Below are 18,624 nucleotides of genomic sequence, written 5' to 3'. Positions count from 1 at the left end.
GGGAGGTAGTGAGATCCCTGACATTGGAAGGACCCAAGCCAAAGTTGGATGGTCAGGTTCTAGGGAGGGATTCCTGCTTTGGCTAGGAAGTGGGCCTAGGTGGCCCTGGGGTCCCTTTGCCTCCAAGAGTTTGCATTGCCATTATAGAGGTGAGCCCAGCAGAGGAGGCAGGCTCAGAGTTTGTGTACTGGGCTGAGGCCCCCCAGCCCCAGATTGCTGGCCTCCTGTCTAGACCTCTGCTGGTGACTTATTCAGGGCAGCCTCAGAACTGGGAACGCAAGAAGCTGGCAGGGTCTGCAGGGAGATGGGAATGTCTTCTGGGCCTGGAACATCTTCCCAGCCCAGCACCACATAGAAAAGCATTTGGGATGATTTGCTTTGGTGCTGGCTCTGCCACTCTCCATGAGCAGAGATGGTGATGTCCCTGCCATGCCCCAGGGAGGCAGTGGGGAGCAAGAGGACCGGCTGTGCTGCACCATGCCCAGCCCTCCTCACTGCCGCTCCCCTTGGCTTCAGCACCTAAGACCACAGGGGCAAAGAGGAAAGATGTGACCCAGCAGGGAGGCCAGGGGCAGTGTGGTGCTCTTCCCAACTGTTCTGGAGCCTAAAATAAAAGCTATCTCAAAAAGGAAGACAGGTGAAAGATGGCCTAGGCCTGGATATGGGCAAGATTGGCTGGGTCAGAGGCTTTGGGGCTGTCATATCCTGAAGTAAAGTCAACGTACCTGGGAGGAAGTCTAGCAGAGGAAGCCCTTCCCAGCTCAGCCCCCAGTGTGGGCCTCGGACGCCAGAAAGGGCCCCAGAAGAGGGAAGGAGGCCAGACTTCATCCTGGCTGGGTGATGCCAGGCCTGTGCAGACACGGCAAATGCAGCACAACAAGGCATGCTCGCTCCTTCTGAGCCTCGATTCAGCCTCAGAACTTCTCTCAGAACCCAGGCAGATGCTACCATAGGATTTGACCTTGGCACAGAAGACAGACCGGATTCCCTTAAGCTTTCTTCTTTGTAAAAAAAGCCCAATAATCCCTATTCAGCCTATGTCTTAGGGTTGTGAGGAGAGCAAACCAGAGAATTTGCAAACCCTGGACAGGTGGCAGGAGTTGAAGACAACCTGGAGAGAGATGGGAGCTGCACCCTGTGGAATTCTCTGCAGCAGCTGGAAGCAACAGATTTAAATGTACGCACAGTGGAACTTGAAAGCATGATGCCAGGTGAAGAAAAGTACAAACAGAATATTTTATCTAGCAATTTATTTACAATAAAAATATATGCCCATCATGCAAAGTAACAATACGAAGTTTATACAAAGAACATGTTGAAACAAAAAGTTGCATATTAAAATGTTAAAACTGACACTCCTTGAGGAGGAAGGAGAATGTGAGTGGGGTGTGGGAATAAAAGTCGTGTAAAGGCACATAAAAAGTGAGGGGGGTGGCTGGGCACGTTGGCTCATGCCTGTAATCCCAGCACTTTGGGAGGTCGAAGCGGGTGGATCGCTTGAGGTCAGGAGTTCAAGAACACCTGACCAACATGGAGAAACCCCGTCTCTACTGAAAATACAAAATTAGCCAGGCTTGGTGGCCCATGCCTGTAATCCCAGCTACTCGGGAGGCTGAGGCAGGAGAATTGCTTGAACCTGGGAGGCAGAGGTTGTAGTGAGCCGAGATCACACCATCGCACTCCAGCCTGGGCAACAAGAGCAAAACTCTGTCTCAAAAAAAAAAGAAAAAAAAAAAAAGTGAAGAGGATCCCATGAACCAGTCCAGACCATTTGCTGTGAGCTGAGAAGTGACATCCACATGACCTCCTGCATCTTGAGGAAAAGAAAGAAGATGCTGCAAATGAGGGTGGCAGAAAGGGGCACGAAGTCTGTCCCTGCACGGTCACGGTCACTCAGTGCTGCCAGCTCCTGGCTGGCAGACAAGGGTTCTGTTCTTCCCTCTGGAAACACCCACCCAGCATACCAACCACATGCCTGGCACACAAGAGACCTCTGCATGTGCTCTGAGGACACAGGGTCTGGGCATTGGAGAAGGGGAAGAGGAGTTCTCTCCTGCTGCTTTCAGTAGCCAGAATGGGGCTGGACAGTGCACTTGGCTTGACCCCCTCTCTCTTGCCTGGAGTTTTCCTCTTTGCTTAAAGGGTCAGGGTGGGTGGGGACTGACATGGCCCTCCCTGCACAATGAGCTGGGAGGTGTGTAGTCAGATACCATACACTGAATGCCTAGCACTGGACACCAGGAAGGGTACAAGAAATGTTGAAAGAATGATCCTGGCCTTCCATGGACTTGGAATCATTCAGTGAGCATGTATTTAGTGAGCACTTACTCTATGTCAAGGCCCAGATGTGCACCAAGACCAGTGGCCTATACAAGGCAGCAGCCAGTTAGGCCTTTGCAAATGCCCAGACACGAAGTACTTTGGGGTTCAGAGGTGAGTCCGAGGAGGTTTCCTGGGGGACATTCTGAACTGGAAAGCAGAAACAGGAGGAGTCTGTGGGCAGGGGTGCTTGGAGTTATTTCCCAGAGGAAACTTTGACTCTGTCTCCTGCCTTCCCTGCAGGGTGCAAGGACTGACTTTGTGGTCCAGGTGAGGTTATTTTCTGCACCTGAGAGGAAACTGAATCTGAGATGACTCTTTCCCCACTTTGGTGTCTCTACAGAGACCCACATTCCTGGGATCCCTAGCTTGTACACACTGGGATCCCCACACCTCTCCAGGGCCTCCCTGTTTGTCTGGGGCTGGTCCCTGTCCAGGGGGAATGTCACTGACGGTGCCCCCACCCCATTCCCACAGTGTGTACCTGCTGCTCCACCTGCAGGACCCGGAAAGGTGAGTAAGCAGCCAGCCTCTCCGCAGTGTGCTGTGCTCTCACTCAGGAAGAGCTTCTAACCAGGAGCGGGCACCTGACCCTGGGGCTCCCTTTCAGCTGCATAGTCATAGGGAGGGGTCAGGAGGTTAACCCTTTGTAACAGCAAACACAGTAGTTTACAGTTTCTGTGAGCTAGAAATTTGGGAGCGGCTTAACTGGGTGGTTCTGGCTCTGGGTCTCTCAAGAGGTTGCACTCAAGATGTCAGCCCAGGCTGAGTCATCGGAGGGCTTGACGAACGGGAGGATCCACTTTCAAGGTGGTGCTCTTATGGCTGTTGGCTGGAGGCTCCTTATCTCATGGGCTTCTCCAGGGCTGCTTAAGTGTCCTTACAATATGGCAGGTGGCTTGGCCTGGAGTGAGCCGATCAAGAAAGAGGGCAGGCAGGAAGCCAGGGTACCTTTTCTGTCCTAGGCTTTGAAGTCACACTAATCACTTCTGCCTTATTCTACTTGTTGGAAGCAAGTCATTAAGCCTAGCCCATGTTCAAGGGGAGGAGAATTAATCTCCACTTCTTGAAGGGAGGAGCATCGAAGAATGTATGGAGATATCTTAAAACCACCACAGGGTCACTGAGCACAGTGGCTCATGCCTGTAATCCCAGAACTTTGGAAGGCAGAAGTAGGAGGATTGCCTGAGACCAACCTGGGCAACATAGTGAGAATTCATCTCTACAATTAAAAAAAAAAAAAAAAAAAAAAAAAAAAGCCGCGTGTGGTGGTATGCACCTGTAGTCCCAACTACTTGAGAGGCTGAGGCAGGAGAATTGCTTGAGCCTGGGATGTCAAGGTTGCAGTGGGCCGTGATTGTGCTATTGCATTTGAGCTGGGTGGCAGAGCAAGAACCTGTCACAAAAAAAAAAAAAAAAAAAAAAAAAACCGCAACAGAGTCACACTTCCTTGTGCTCCAGGTAAGGACACAGGGACTTACTAAGGTCCTCTGAAATGATGAAGTCCTAAAGTTCCAGGGGTTTCTGGTCCTGGTGCAGCCAAGGGAGCCCTGGTCCTGCTTTGCCACTTACTAGCTGTGTAACTGTGTGAATCCCCTAACCACTGTGAGCTTCAGTTCCTCCTCTTAAAATGAAGATGAGATCCCTGCTTCCTGACCTCACGGTGCTGTTGTCAAAGTCGCCATGAAGGGGCCATAATAATCTTGGGAAGGATGATCGTGATGATAACGATGATGGTGGTGGTGGTGGTGGTGGTGACAGCCTGGAGAAGCCAGGAGACCCCAGGGAGGGGGGGGGTCTCCCAGTTCTGGACAGGGACTCCTGATGCTGCCTTCCCGTCACTCCTGTGTGAGTGATGGCTTGTTGGAGCCACAGCCACCTGGTGGTTGCCATAACCTGCTCCACCTGTTGCCTATCCTTAACTAGATACATTAGGGACTAGTGAGGGTGCTGGACTTACCCAGTGCCCCTTTTTCACTGCCTGGCTCCCCATGGAGAAGCTGCCTTAGGCTCAGAAGGCTAGAGGGCCATGCCTGGCCTGCAGCCTGCTGGCTGGTGTCAGGGGAGGAAGGAAGGCACACGAGGTGCCCAGTGTAGTTTTGTTCCAGCCCTGGTGCCATGGAGGCATGGTATGCCCCTCCCACATTGGCAATAAGCAGGACAGGAAATTGCATTGTGTGAAGTGGCCTGTTTTGCCTCCATTGCTTTATTCATTTATTTATTTTTTAAGAGATAGGGTCTCGCTGTGTTGCCCAGGCTGGAGTGCAGTGGCTATTCACAGGCACGATCCCACTACTGATCAGTACGGGAGCTTTGACCTGCTCTGTTTCCAACCTGGGCCGGTTCACCCCTACTTAGACAACCTGATGGTCCCCCGCACCCAGGAGGTAACCATATTGATGCCGAACTTAGTGTGGACACCCGATTGGCATAGCGCACTGCAGCCCAGAACTCTGGGCTCAAGCGATCCTCCCACCTCAGCCTCTGGAGTAGCGAGGACTTCAGGCATGTGCCACCACGCCTGGCCATTGCTTTATTTTTAAGACTCTCAGAGCTCAGCTTTTTAAGTGCTTTATAGAAGAGCTGGGGATCAGGTCAGGCATTGTGGCTCATGCCTATAATCCTAGCACCTTGGGAAGCTGAGGCGGGCAGATCACCTGACTTTGGGAGTTTGAGACAAGCGTGACCAACATGGAGAAACCCCATGTCTACTAAAAATACAAAATAAGCCGGGCAAGGTGGCGCATGCCTGTAATCCCAGCTACTCGGGAGGCTGAGGCAGGAGGATCACTTGAACCCAAGAGGCAGAAGTTGTGGTGAGCTGAGATAGCACCATTGCATTCCAGCTTGGGCAACAAGAGCAAAACTGGGTCTCAAAACAAAACTAAACTAAACAAACCAAACCAAAAAAACAAGAAGAGCTGGAGAGTTGGGAGGCCATAGGCTAAAGTGAACTGACAGAGGAGTCCTGAGCAGGGCTGCAGGTGGAGACCAGTGTCCTAGCCCAGCTCTAACTCTAACCCCATGTCCCCGTGGTGCCCCCTGGTCCAAGTTGGAAATGAAGGGGCTGTGTGCAGCTGTTTCCAGCACTGGGCACTAGATGCTGGCCTGGTGGACATACTAGTTCATGGGAAATGACCCTGCAGTCCCAGTGGTTCCAGACAATCACAGGGATTTCTGTCTATTCACACTGCAGTTTTGAGTCTGTAAATTCCGTGAGCCATTCCAAAAGCCTCTAATTCTGGAGACTGACATTTGGGGGTTGGGGAGAGTGGCTGCCCTCTCCTCCATTCTTTCCCTGGCACTGCTCTGTGCTACTCTCAGAAGCCCTCTCCTGCCATGACACCTGGTGGTTTCATGATCAGACAGTGTTTCCAGAGCATTTCAAGTGCATTTTAATAGAGCTGTAGATGACTGTAGGAACTGAATAGCTCTGGAAGGCTGCACATGCACAAGAGTGTGTCCAGGATTCAGTGTCCAAGTTTTGGTTCCTCATCCCAGAGTGGGTTGGGAGCTGCCATGATGGGGGCTGCTAGACAGTCAGAAGCAGGTGAGGCCCGGTGGAGGCCTCAAGACCTGGAAGCCTTTGCCCCCGCCCTTCCTTTCTTGGTCCTCTGCCTCTCCAAGGGCCTCTTAAACCTGGGCTCTGGAGTTCTCCCTGTCTCTGAGGTCTGCATGCAAGGAACCCTCTGATGACTGGTCTACACCATTCCCTCTGAGGCCTTGGGAAAGCCCCTGCACTCTGCAGGCCTCAGTCTCCCCCTCCATAAGGTGTCCCTCTCAGCTCTGACAGTCTCTACTGCGTTATGCAGTGATGGCAGATGGTGTTGGGGGAGGTCTGTCTTGCACTTAGGGCTATAGGCTGACTCTTAAGCAGCAAGAGGATTTCACAGGTATTGGGGACACTTTCCTCCTGGTCTCCTGAAATGTTGTCACAGTGGAGGCTCACTCAGGCCAACGCCTGGAAAGATTCAGATTACATCTGGGGCCACGCAGGGCCCCAGGGCCCCCAGCAGACAGGAACATTTTCTAGGAGTCGTAAGTTCAGGACTTAATTCATGATGGGGGTAGGGAAAAGGAGACATTTTGGAGGCTGCTAAGTGCCTTTTAGGGCAGTGACAGAGCTTAAAGGCCTCAGAGGGCAGCAGCCTCTATTCTAAGCTGCACATCTCTGATGCCAGAACATTCTCTTCCCACCTTTACTCTGCTCCTGTCCCATTTGTCAACGATTCGCTATTGTTTTCTGCATGTCTCTCTCTTTTTCTATGTGTCTATTACCTCTCCCTTCTTTTTTCTCTGCCTACCTCTAGGTAATATAGAACTGAACTCTGGATTACTGCCTGTGGTTAGTCATAGAGGTGTCCCTCCCCCCTTTTTAAAATCAAGTATGTAGGACATAATTTTTAAAAGCAGTCATCCTTTTTGTCCTCTCAGAGAGAGAGAGAGAGAGAGAGTGAGAGAGAGAGAGAGTTACATTTTGAGTGTGGCCTCTGGGCAGTGTACTTCTTCTGACCACAGCAGGAGGAGCTGCCTGATGTTTAGAGCATGGGAAGTGAGCGAGCATGTGTGCATGTGAGTGTGTATGTGAGTGTGTCTGTGTGGATGGGTGTGTGTGCATGAGTATGCACACATGCGTGAGTTTCAGTGCCAAAGACCCTTCTCTAACAGAATGTTCTTTTCTCTCTCCTCGGTGCTGTTGGGGACATGGATGTAAGTGTTCCAGACGGGTGTGCTCTTCTGCAGACGTTTGCTGTGTTCCATTAATGCTCCCACTAATGTGTGTGCTGTGTAGGATGTTTTTGCTAACCTGGGAAAGGTTCTGCTGTACTGTAGGGGTGCGGCGGCCCTGGGCCCAGTGCAGTCTACACAGGCCTTTAAAGGGCTGAGAGGCTCTGCCAGTTTCTCCCTCCCTGCCTTTCCCACAGAGAGAAGAGGTGGAGCCTGCAGGCCCTGCCTGCTGTAGTCCGGCTGACATGTTTGCTAATATAAAAACATCAGCCAAGGCCACACACCCATTTTCCTACTATGGAAGACAGCAGAGACCCCGCCCTTTCCTAGAAGCAGCCCAGCTTTGGGCATCATAGTGGCAGCTCTTCAGGCTCAAGGCCATGGCTACCATCACCTGAGGTTTGCAAGTTGTTATGGCCATGACCTTGGATGGGAGACCCTCCTCTCATACATGCTGTCTCTGGGAGCCATCAGAGTACTAAGATGGGGAAAGCAATACTCTTTCAGGCCTGTTGCCAGGGGTAAGGACCAGTTGTCTTTAGATCTTCAGAGACAAGACACAGAGGAGGCAGAGCATGGAATTTTCTACCCAGCTACTCCCCCTCATGCTCTTCCTGGTGCCCCTTTTTTGGGACTATGTTCTGTGGGGTTCACTTCTCCATTTATACTCCTTCCTGATCTAAAAAGGAGTTGGGTCTACTTGTGGAAATATATCTAAAGTAGCAAATCAAAGTAAGATAAGTGAAGCAAGGGAAAAAGGGAGTGGGCAAGTAAGATGGAATCAGGGGGAGAATAATATTTTAAATGCATGCCATCAGGGTGTTGACTGTCAAGACACCTGGCTTCCTTGAAACCAGTGCAAAGAGGGAAATACAATTAGTTAAGAGATTCATGTCCACAGTGCAACAGCCAACCAGAGGCTTGGAAGCTTGTCTTGTTTAGAATTATTTTATTCTCTCTGGTTCTGAGAGTAAGGCAAATATTACAGACAACATTCTTGGCAGAGATGCTCAGCAGACACAGTGACTAGGAGAGGTCTTCCCTTTTTAGGAGGTTATCTCTGTAGCTTCCCCCGAGGCTACTTCTGGCTCCCTCACTGTCCACACTGGCCTCTTTTGCTCCCAGCCTCTGCTGAGCTGAGCACTTGTTTCTATTCCTGCTTGGATATCTGAGTTGTCCTTGTACCATCAGTCCTACTGGGCTGGAGGGTCATTTCTTTTCTACCCTATAGTCCTTGCAGTGGAGAACATGCTCAAAGCCATTTTGGTTTCAGTCCTGAGATTACAGTGATGATGGTGATTTTGGTAATGTCTGAGTTCATTGCTCAGCCTCAGTGAATCCAGACTAGATGACCAGGCTGGGTTGTTAGATGCCTGAGGATCTCACGGTGACCTTGGGCCACCTTTTGATGCCCACAACCATCAGTACAGGGAAAGCCCTGGACCCAGATGTGAATGGTACAGCATGGGCAGAGGCACAGACTCGAACCAGCATCCTCCCCGCTTCCATGTTACGAGGATTGCTGCTGGGGTGGGGCTGGCAGGCTGCTTCTATAGTTTCTGCCTTGGTCTGAGGGCTTTTGGTCTTTTTTCCCTCCTGCCAGGCAGGAGGTATCTGTGTCCAGAAGGAATTTCCTGGTTTGGTGAATGGGTGTCAAGCTCTGACTTGGGATGAGAGTTGAGCTCTCTGAGATGACTTCAGGATTCTACTTAGTTTAGCTGATGAGTGGCCACTGACTGTGTGCCCAGCGCTCAGAGAGACTGAGGAAGGATCAGCCATGGCCCCCAGCCTCAAGATGCCTTCTGTTGGCTGAGGCAATGAGACTGACATGAGGACCCAGCACAAACTGTGTGGCACAGCCTCCAAGCACTGTCGGGTCTCAGAGTGGGGAGGCCAGGGAGGGCCAGAGTATTCAGAGGGGGCTCCCTGGAGTTGCAGGTCTTTGTGTTTAATAGGATGCAGCTGATTAGGGCAGAGGAAGGGACCAGAGGACAAACTAAAGCCAGAGTAAATAAGCTGGGGAAGTGCAGAGTAGAAATTAAAAAAAAAAAAAAAAAAAAAAATCAAAGGAACATTAATGATCTCAGGACTACTTACTAAGGCCCAGTCTGAACCAATCACACCCCAGCTTACAATTCAGCTTTGGGTGTTGTGCTGCCTCCTGCTGGCTGTTGGGGAACACAGCAGTGGTAACTGGTAAAACTGCCCTAGATTAGGGTTTACTTGTCTGTTTTACTCCACACCTGGTGCTGGTATAGTCTAGCAAGTCCATTGTTGATGGAGAGAGAGCACATTTCGTGCTGAATATGCTCTTAGGAGCATGGTGTCCCAGGAAGAGCTCTGGTTTCCTGGAGGCCTCATGGTGATTGGACTAGATGGCTTGAGAACCCCCTAGTTCTACATTCTGTGATTCTAGGTAAAAACAATAGATGAAGCATAGAAAGATATGTGTGTGTGATATCAAATAAGCTGAGTAGGAGCAGAAGATATTTTACATCTCAACTAAGATAGAACCACCTAGCCAGATGACATGGAATATGTATTAGCATTTAACATTTAAAAAACACTGTATGTTCAATGAGATGAATTAATTCTAAAGCTCTTCCTGCAGATATATTCAAGGCAGACTAAAACAGGACTCTCGCTGTCATTTTTTTGGCAGAGGCTTCTGTCAGATTCTCCTTCCATTAGGTTTCTCTCCTTCTCTAGGACTGGGACTTCGAAAAAAACAAAAAAACCTGCATAGCTTTGCTTAAGATTATCCCTTAAGGCTTCCTGGCATTTTACATCCTGTCTCTTACAGGATGCTTGGAGCTGAATATGCAAGTATAATACACTGTCAACATGGCCTGTGTGTATAACATAGAAACCGCTCCCCCACCCCACCCCGAATCATTGCTGCCGTCCTCTCTAGAGGAGAGTCTTTCTCCGAGTATTCATCTGGTGTGGGATCACAGGACTGACTGAGCTGCAGGGATCGATGTGTCTCAGTTAAGGCAGTTTTTCTTCACCCAGGGAAGTGGTGCCCCCTTGGTAGCTTCAGTAGAATCTGAGCTTGTGGTTGTTTCTGTGCACAGTGCCTGGAGATTCATACAACTGCGCTTTCACAATCCCAGACTCTGCAAGGAGGCCCCCATAATGTCAGTGCTTCTTCAGACCCAGGGGCCTCAGCTGTCCTCACAGGCCTGGCTTGGTGTGCTGTGTGCCTAACCTTGCCCTTCCTTGTTCCCTGCACTGACGCCTCCTTGCTATACTTTGTCTCCTCTATGTAGATTGTAAATGGACATTAAGTGGTTGAGGGAGATGTGAATGAGGGTGGTGTGAAGGCATGGGAGCCCCACCAGGTCCAAAACCCATTGGCGTTTTCTGACGAGGAGGAGGAAGACCTGCTGGATTTCATGTACAAGTATAAAGCACCTCGAAGGACGGACTTGCTCCTGGAGGTACAAAGTGTCCGGGACTGCGGGTTGGAGTGTGTTTGTCCAAGGGCTGTGCCCTGGAGACTGGGAGTCCCAGGAGCAGCATCTCCCGGCACCAACATCTCCTCAATGCCTGGGATGGAAAGATCTCTTTCCATCAAACAAGCAGAACCAGCCACTGGATAGCCTCCAGTTACTTGCCAAGGGGAGGAAATCCTATTAATTTCATTTAGAAATAGGAGTGTGAGCCGGATATACTGGCTCACGCCTGTAATCCCAGCACTTTGGGAGGCCAAGGTGGGTGGATGACCTGAGGTCAGGGATTCAAGACCAGCCTGGCCAACATGGTGAAACCCCGTCTCTACTAAAAATACAAAAATTAGTCAGGTGTGGTGGCACACACCTGTAATTCCAGCTACTCAGGAGACTGAGGCAGGAGAATTGCTTGAGCCTGGGAGGCGGAGGTTGCAGTGAGATTGTGTCACTGCACTCCAGTCTGGATGACAGAGTGAGACTCCATCTCAAAAAAAAAAAAAAAAGAAAAAGAAAAAGTAATAGAGTAGTAAAGTATCTAGGTCTTTATTGTTTTATTTTGTTTCTTCCAGATATTAACAAGTACTAATCTAAGTTGATATACAAGTGAAAAGCAACCCAAATGGGTATTTTGGGGGGAAGAAAACTCAGAATGTGTTATTTGAAAAGTTTTTATAAATAAGAATAAGGCTTGTCCATCACTGTATCTCCAAGACACAGCATAGTGCCTGGTACAAAGTAGCTATTCCTGAAATGTTACTAAACAGGGTACAGCCCTTTAGAATTACCAAAACCAAAACACTTCACATATATGCTATTGTCAGCTGTAGGATGTGAATGGAATTCTGGCAGAAGGAGGGCTGAGCCTGGAGCTTTCTGGGCCTTGCTTTGTGAGGTGGATAGGGAGTCACCAGTTATGAGCGCAGGGGCAAGGACCCCAGTCTTCCTCTCTGCTTCCTAAGGTCTCCTCTCCTATTCCTCATCTGCCGAGTATCGCAGCCTGAGAGGCCATCTGAAGCAAATAGGAAGTCCCCGTACAGATCCTTGTGACACTTATATAGGGAGATGCCTCGAAAATATCCCCTCCACAAACACAGCGGCCTAGCATTCTTATTCGTTAGGACTGTAATTATCACCACCTCCATGTGCGGTTCATCAGGTTCCTTTCCAAGATGTGCTACACATGGATCCCTTTTAAACTTAGAGAATTTAGGAAAGGATATTTTGGGCTTGGACGCTGCTAGAGGAGTCCAGCCTGGGCAATCCGGCCTGGGCAGCCTCATGATGGGGATGGGAGCCCAGCCTAAAGAATTCTAGGGCCCGGCCGGGCGCGGTGGCTCACGCCTGTAATCCAGCAGTTTGGGAGGCCGAGGCGGGTGGATCACGAGGTCAAGAGATTGAGACCATCCTGGTCAACATGGTGAAACCCCGTCTCTACTAAAAAATACAAAAATTCAGCTGGGCATGGTGGCGTGTGCCTGTAATCCCAGCTATTCAGGAGGCTGAGGCAGGAGAATTGCCTGAACCCAGGAGGTGGAGGTTGCGGTGAGCCGAGATCGCACCATTGCACTCCAGCCTGGGTAACAAGAGCGAAACTCCGTCTCAAAAAAAAAAAAAAGAATTCTAGGGCCCAAGGGTTTGTGCTGTTTTGCTTTTATTTATTGAAGCTGCACAAGCTGCTTTACTGTTTACTGTTCGCCAGCCCACCAAGAGGCACATTACTGGAAAGGTGGGTTCCATTGTTTCTTTTTTCCGTCTCTGTCTAGAGGCAGCTGGTAAGCATTTCCTAGTGGTAAGACTGTAGCATGAGGATTCCATGACAGGGCCTGAGTCTTGTTCTCTGGCTCATTCACTGCCTCCCTTCTACGTGTCTGCCCAGCACTGAGCCACTCACCAGGAAATGGTGGCAAATGTGACATGGGCCTGCCCTCAGGAAGTCCCCAGTCTGGTGGGGACAGTGAGCAGCCCCGCCCCTCCCAACCCCCTTCTCACTGGGTGCAAAGTCCTCTGCTGTGGGACATGTACAAAACATGATGAGAGAACAAAGGCAGTGATGATGCCTGCTTGTGTGTGGCTGGGCAGTGGCGGGAGGGGCTCTGGGAAACCTTTGCAGAAGTGCCTTTTGAACTGGGTCCTCAGGAGGCCTAGAAATATGCAAGACAGAGGAGGGAGGGAAGGGCTTCCAGTCAGAAGGAATAGAGGTGTGAATGGGCACAGTGGAGAGAAAGAAGTTCTCTGTGTTTACAGATAAGTGGACAGACATGGGTGCTCAGGGTAGGTTGGGCCAGTTGTGTGAACCCTCTCCAGTGCTGTGCCAGAAAATGTTCACTTCGTTTTCACTGAAATAGGAACTCCTCCTGTGATTTGTATATCCCATGGATGGCGGGGTCCCTTGAGAGTCATTTGTAGGAGAGATGAGGCGGAGCCCTTATATACGTTGAGCATCCCTAATCAGAAAACCGGAAACTCTTTGAGCACAGACAAGATGTACAAAGGTCATGTTCAAAGGAAATGCTCATAGGAACACTTTGAATTTCAGACTTTCAGATTAGCATGTGCAGTTGGTATGTATATGCAAACATTCCAAAATCTGAAAAACAAAAAATCTAAATTCCCAAACACTTCTGACCACAAGCATTTCCGGATAAGGGACATTCAACCTGTATTTCAAGGTGGTGTTTGCCTTTGTGGTGTGGTACGCTGTGTATTAGAAGGTTTCACATCCAGAAAGGGAACTAGAAATTTAGTGATGGAAATTTGAGGCATGTACCAAAAAACGTTAGGCTGGTTCCCAAAGGAAGTAACAAAAGCAAAGGAAGTGATGAGGAGGTGTCTCTTTCTGCTGAATCATTTAAGATCATTTTGCTCCTCAGGCGGAAACAAGAAAGATGTGTCATTCTGCACAACCATTCCCTTGGGAGATCGAGGAGCATAATTTAAGAGGGAGGCATCAGCCTCTCAAAATGGTCAGTTTCATGGGATATGGGGGATGGGACTCTGATGATTGCTTCCTGTTACGAGATTCAGATAGATCCCAGCCCCAGCCAGCTGCATTTGGCCAAAGGAGCTGGAAGTCTCAACACAATGGCTTCCAGGTGCTGACCTCGAAAGATCCCACATTTACACCAAACTGAGGGACACCTTTCTGTTTTCTCTACCAGGCACCGCCTAGAATTCTTCGATCTCGCTTCAGGAAGAAAAGTACCTCATCCTCGGCCACCGAAACCACGTGAGTGAGAGAGCCAACTGCACCGGATCCACAGAATGTTTCTTCTCTGCCTTAAAGAGCTATTCACTAATAACAAAAATCCGCAAGCTGGATGTGCTTTGTGCGTGCAGCCTCACAAACATGGCCTTTTATCTCTCCCCTTCCACTTTTAAGGATTTTTTCCCCCTTTTCTTTATTTTCCTAGGGAGAGGCTAAAGGGAAAGGTAGTAGGCGCAGGGGTGGTGACCTTTAAGTCTTCTGAGGTTGATAATTTTCCACAGTTGGATTGTCATAGACAGCAGTGTGTTTTTTTAGAAAGATAAGAGAATCACCCCTATGCTGCTGAGATGTACATTTGTAATCTATCTGTTGCATACTTAGTTTTTAGTCCTGTAAATGCAAACAAAGCATTTTTTAAACCTTCTTTGTTCTTGGTACTAATACTTTGAACTGATGTACATATTTATGGCTTTTGGCTTAATATGATGGACTTGCAAGGGCTGCCAGAGGTTCTGATATGTAAGAAAACTACAAAAACAGAGATATTAAAAAAAATCTTGATTCTAGAGAACAAATCAGATGTGCTTATAAAGTTTCCAAATACAGCTCCAGTAAGACATCCCTTTCCCTGCAGGAATGCGATCTATATTCTTTAGATAGCTGTTTAGTCAAAAGACCAGACAAGTTATGAATGAAGAAAAACAATATTTCACAACACAGTAGAATGTGATGAGAGGTCAGGGGAACATCCTAGGATAAGAGAAGAGTCGCAGGAAGCTCATCTCCTCCCTGGAGTCTGGATTAGGACCTTCTGAATCTTTTCCAAGGGCAGGTAGCTTGCCCTTGGCCCAATTTCTTGAGGATGAGAACATGTAGAGCTGTTGGAGTAATTCTGTGCTTGACAAAGGATGATTCTCCTTTATCATGACCAGTGCTGCTGCTGATTTCCCCAGAGGAGTTTACACTCTGAGCACCTTGTTTTAGCAAACTCTGGTGAACCTTGTTTAGCTTAGCAAAAACACACACAAAAAAACCTGAGAACTGTGCTGTTTCGGATAAGCCATAACATACATCTGAAACACATGGGTAACAGTCAAAATGGTGGGCTCTAGAATGGTTTTAGAGGTTGAGATCTTTATGAGTTACACATGCTGGTCAGACCCATGAGCACCTGTGGCTCACACCTTCTGTTCCCTTCCTGGCCTGTGCAGAATGGAAACAGCAGACTCACACTCATGGGCACTCTAGGCCTTATCAGACATTTTATACAAGCCTGGACTGCTTAGTAAGGGAATAGAGCACTCTCTGATAGGACTTTCCACTTAGATTGAGAATTTTATTTGAAAAGAATCTGGTTTAAATGGCATTGTGGTCCCAGGTAGCTGCTCTCCCCACTGAGAGCTGAGCTGCAATGTAAGAATAGAATATTTGTGCTTAGAGTTGGTGTTTTCTTTCAGTGTAATGCATGCAGTGGTCACAACCCAGTTACTCATAATATTTGGATTGTATTTGTTCGTAGATATGCCCAGAAGACAGACTAGAGAATTAGTGTTATATACCATATAGAACTGTCAACCAACTATAAACAGGCCCAATTAAAAACTGTTCCATTACTGAGCTACGCAAACACACATTAGAGGCCTTTGCTGATGACACATTAGCTGGATCTTAGCCACCCCAGAAAGGGTTTGATTTGAAGCTGACTGTTGCCAGAGATGCATATTGGAATCCAGTCTACCCATAGTTCCTCTGAAGGTGATTTTGTAATCTACAAAAGGGTATAGGAAAATACACCTAAAAGCAAATTTGTGGCTGAGAGGATAAATAGAGGCTGTTTGCACATCTTCTGTGCCCCACACCCACCAATACCTAAATCTGTTAAGGAAGACAGAAAATGTTTTCTTCGTGCTCAATAAGCAGTTCCAGACAGAATAATACTCTTTAAAATATATTTACCTGTTAGTTGGAAGTACGCAGAATTATCAGAAACAATTGCAAAAAAAAAAGCTTACATAGCTTCTTAGCAATTTTTTTTTTTTTTTTGCCAAACAGTAAATTGCCTTTAGCAGCAGTTTAAAATGTTATTGTGAACAAGCTATATTTTCACCACTTTACAATGGAAAGTTGTGACAACTACAGGTTATCAAATTTGCACTAAACTATGCCAAAAAAGTTTGAAGCGCTCTATTCTCAGACATGCTGTATTACTTCTCATTCAAAATTGAAAAATATAAAGGTATCCAAACTGCTGTCTTAATGTAAATGTAACTAGTTTTCCTTCAAGTGTTGACTAGGGAGTCAGTTTCTCTCTTAAAGACACTCACTGTACAACTGAGAGCAGCTGTCATATTTCTGGCAAAATGTGTTTACGTATCTGACAAGCTGTACATTTGTGTATGGACTGACATAAAATGTGAAAGCCTGTAAGTGTACATGTAGCGGTGTGGTGTTCTGTCATGAGGATACAGCTGAATGTTCTTAGCTTGCTGACTTACAGACACAGGCTGTTTACAAAATACTAGCTGGAAAGTCTGTAATGTTCATGTCCTAACTTTTAGTTAATTGCCATTGAGCACCTGTTCTGAGGAGGTGAGATGTGGACTTGTGCTTATGAACTGGAGTTTAGTCATAATCCCTCCTGGCTGTGTGAATAGCTTGCTCACTCTGCTGGCCGTTGAAATGTATGTTCTCCGTGATAAGCTGTCCATGTGTTTGTGATAAGAATGCTTGTCAACCATGACCATCTTTGAGCCTTCCTAGTCCTCCACCTGGCACAGTATTTGAAATGGCAAAGGATGTGCTTCATCCTCTAACAGCGTACACTCCCAGAGCTGATATTCTGGATTGTGACTGTGCACATTTCCTCTAGTTCATTTCTGTAGTCCCTATAGAACGATCTGTAATAAAATAGTATACTGGACTGTGCATCAAAGGGATGTAAAATTACAGTATTCCAAAGGTTGAAGTTCTGCTGTTTTGTTATAATGCCTGATACACATCTTGAATAAAGTCTTAACATTTTTCTTTTAAAAAAACATCTTTGTAAGGTTGGGCTTATGAGGAAAGAGGAAATACTTTTTTTCAAATATGGGAGGTAACATGGATTAGAAGCTGAGTGTTCAGCCGACTGGCCTGCTGACTTGGCCCTATGCCTGTTGCACAGGATGTTGAGAGGGAAAGAAAATCAGATGATGTGTTTTGAAAACGAGTTCCTCACACAACTACAAACCTGAAAGTATAACTGTTTTACATTTTAAAAAATCATCAGCAGAAACTAGGTAGCTGTGAAAATAGAATAGTCCACTGGTAGGGTTTAAATTGTGCAAACAGACCTTTGGCCCATCATTTTTCTTCTCTGAGCATTTCTTCATTTGCAAATGGGGGAGTACCTGTGCAAGTGACAACAGGGTGGTACAGGGCCACTGTGGGTGGAAGGGATGCCCTTAAACCTGCTGCAGCCTTTACCTTTCATATCTGAACAGGAAGACTCACACTTCATTGGGTGTCCACAAAGACGTGAACGCTCAAAATCTGAAACATCAAAATTAAACAGACCCAATTTCTTTGCTTTTATAGTCCTGTATTCTATGTTTGACAAAAGGACTGTAAAATAAAGCAGTGGTAAGCAGCAGATTCACAGGACTAAAAGCAGGAAGAGATGGGAAAAAAAGGCTGGAAATCCATTCACTTGTTTGTTTACTGAGCCTGGTCCAATGTCGACAGAGCTGAGATTAACAAGGTTAAGAGTTGGCAAAGGACAGGAAAGCAAAGTAATAAAATTTAAAAGCCGAACTGGTACAGTGTTATGAAGTGTTTAGTATTTATAGAACCATACTACAGTCATTTGTTGATTTAGATATGAATTTTCATGTGTTGTTAGAAGGCTCAGGGAAATACACAGGATCCCCAGGAGTGAGACTGAGATTCTGGGTCTTGCTAGCTGTACTTTGGGTCACTTATTTAACCCTCTCTCAGCTTCGGTTTCCTCAAATCTAAATTAGGACTTAACTAATCATTATGTCCTTTTTAAGGCTAGAAATGTGGATTAGCAATTAGATAGATATGTATGTATCCAGTTTTGTAGATATGCTGGGATACAGTAGGTATTCAATAAATTATATATATACCTGAATAAACAAATTATACATCTATTAATATTTTATGTTATACATATAGTTGAACATCATTTAGGTAAACTCTTTAATGAAAGACATTTTATTGTCAGATTATAAATCAGTGTGATGATAATCCCTCCTACCCACAAAACTAAAATTGTATGTATGAAATTCCTGTCAGCCCTCCCACTTCAGTCCATCTTTGGATGCTGAGGCTCTGGTTGCCAGTCTTTATCTCTATACCTCCTGTCCCTGGTCTAGGGGAGAAACAAAGGTGCTCTGAGGCCCCTGTTAAGAGACCCTTGTCGTCCATATTTGCATTAAAGAAGTCATGGAGACTGTGCAAAACTGTCCTTCTCCCAAACTTCTGCAGATACCATTTCCATCCCACTACCCAGAGGTACATCAGCAGGCAGGAGCCAGGCAGGTGAGAAAGATATGGAAGCCTTGTAAGTGGTTGGCTTTGCCATCTCAGAAGTGCAAAGAAATGAAAATCCATCAAAACAGAACGCCATTCCATGTTTCAGGCTCTTACCTCAGTTCAAATCAAATGTCTGTTCTTTATTTATTGGTCCCACAAATAGACACATATTTTAGATAATTCTATTGTTATCCCTTCTTCTTTTAATGAACACATACTGGTTTCAAGGAATACCCCTAATTGTCCTAGACTATAACCACTCAATTGAATTTTACTCAGTCAGCGCTGCTTCCCACCTGCTTCAAGTAAACAATGCTAAACCCTTCCATCATTTCTAAAACAACTGAGATTACTCTTTCCCCCACTAGTTTCTACAATGAT

The 18,624-nt window shown here is 47.1% G+C and overlaps 1 protein-coding gene across 6 annotated transcripts in view; it reads left to right on the top strand.

Annotated features, from left to right (window-relative positions):
• Positions 1 to 16,742, top strand: part of REEP1 (receptor accessory protein 1) — a 119,964-nt gene extending 103,222 nt beyond the window's left edge. For 2 of the 6 annotated variants that reach the window (XM_032243593.1, XM_032243594.1), the window contains exons 7-10: positions 2,797 to 2,832; positions 10,339 to 10,490; positions 13,373 to 13,465; positions 13,661 to 16,742. In XM_032243593.1, coding sequence (XP_032099484.1) covers positions 2,797 to 2,832; positions 10,339 to 10,490; positions 13,373 to 13,465; positions 13,661 to 13,732 — 353 coding nt within the window. In that variant the 3' untranslated portion in view covers positions 13,733 to 16,742. The remainder of the gene's footprint in view (positions 1 to 2,796; positions 2,833 to 10,338; positions 10,491 to 13,372; positions 13,466 to 13,660) is intronic. The other 4 variants (XM_032243595.1, XM_032243596.1, XM_032243598.1 and 1 more) reach the window with 4 other exon arrangements.
• The last annotated feature ends 1,882 nt before the right edge of the window (positions 16,743 to 18,624 follow it).

The sequence above is a fragment of the Sapajus apella genome, unplaced genomic scaffold, assembly GCF_009761245.1.
Source record: "Sapajus apella isolate SASKATOON/1434 unplaced genomic scaffold, GSC_monkey_1.0 scaffold52, whole genome shotgun sequence".
In the NCBI taxonomy this organism is placed as follows: Eukaryota; Metazoa; Chordata; class Mammalia; order Primates; family Cebidae; genus Sapajus; species Sapajus apella.
This window is presented reverse-complemented; position numbering and strand designations above follow the sequence as displayed.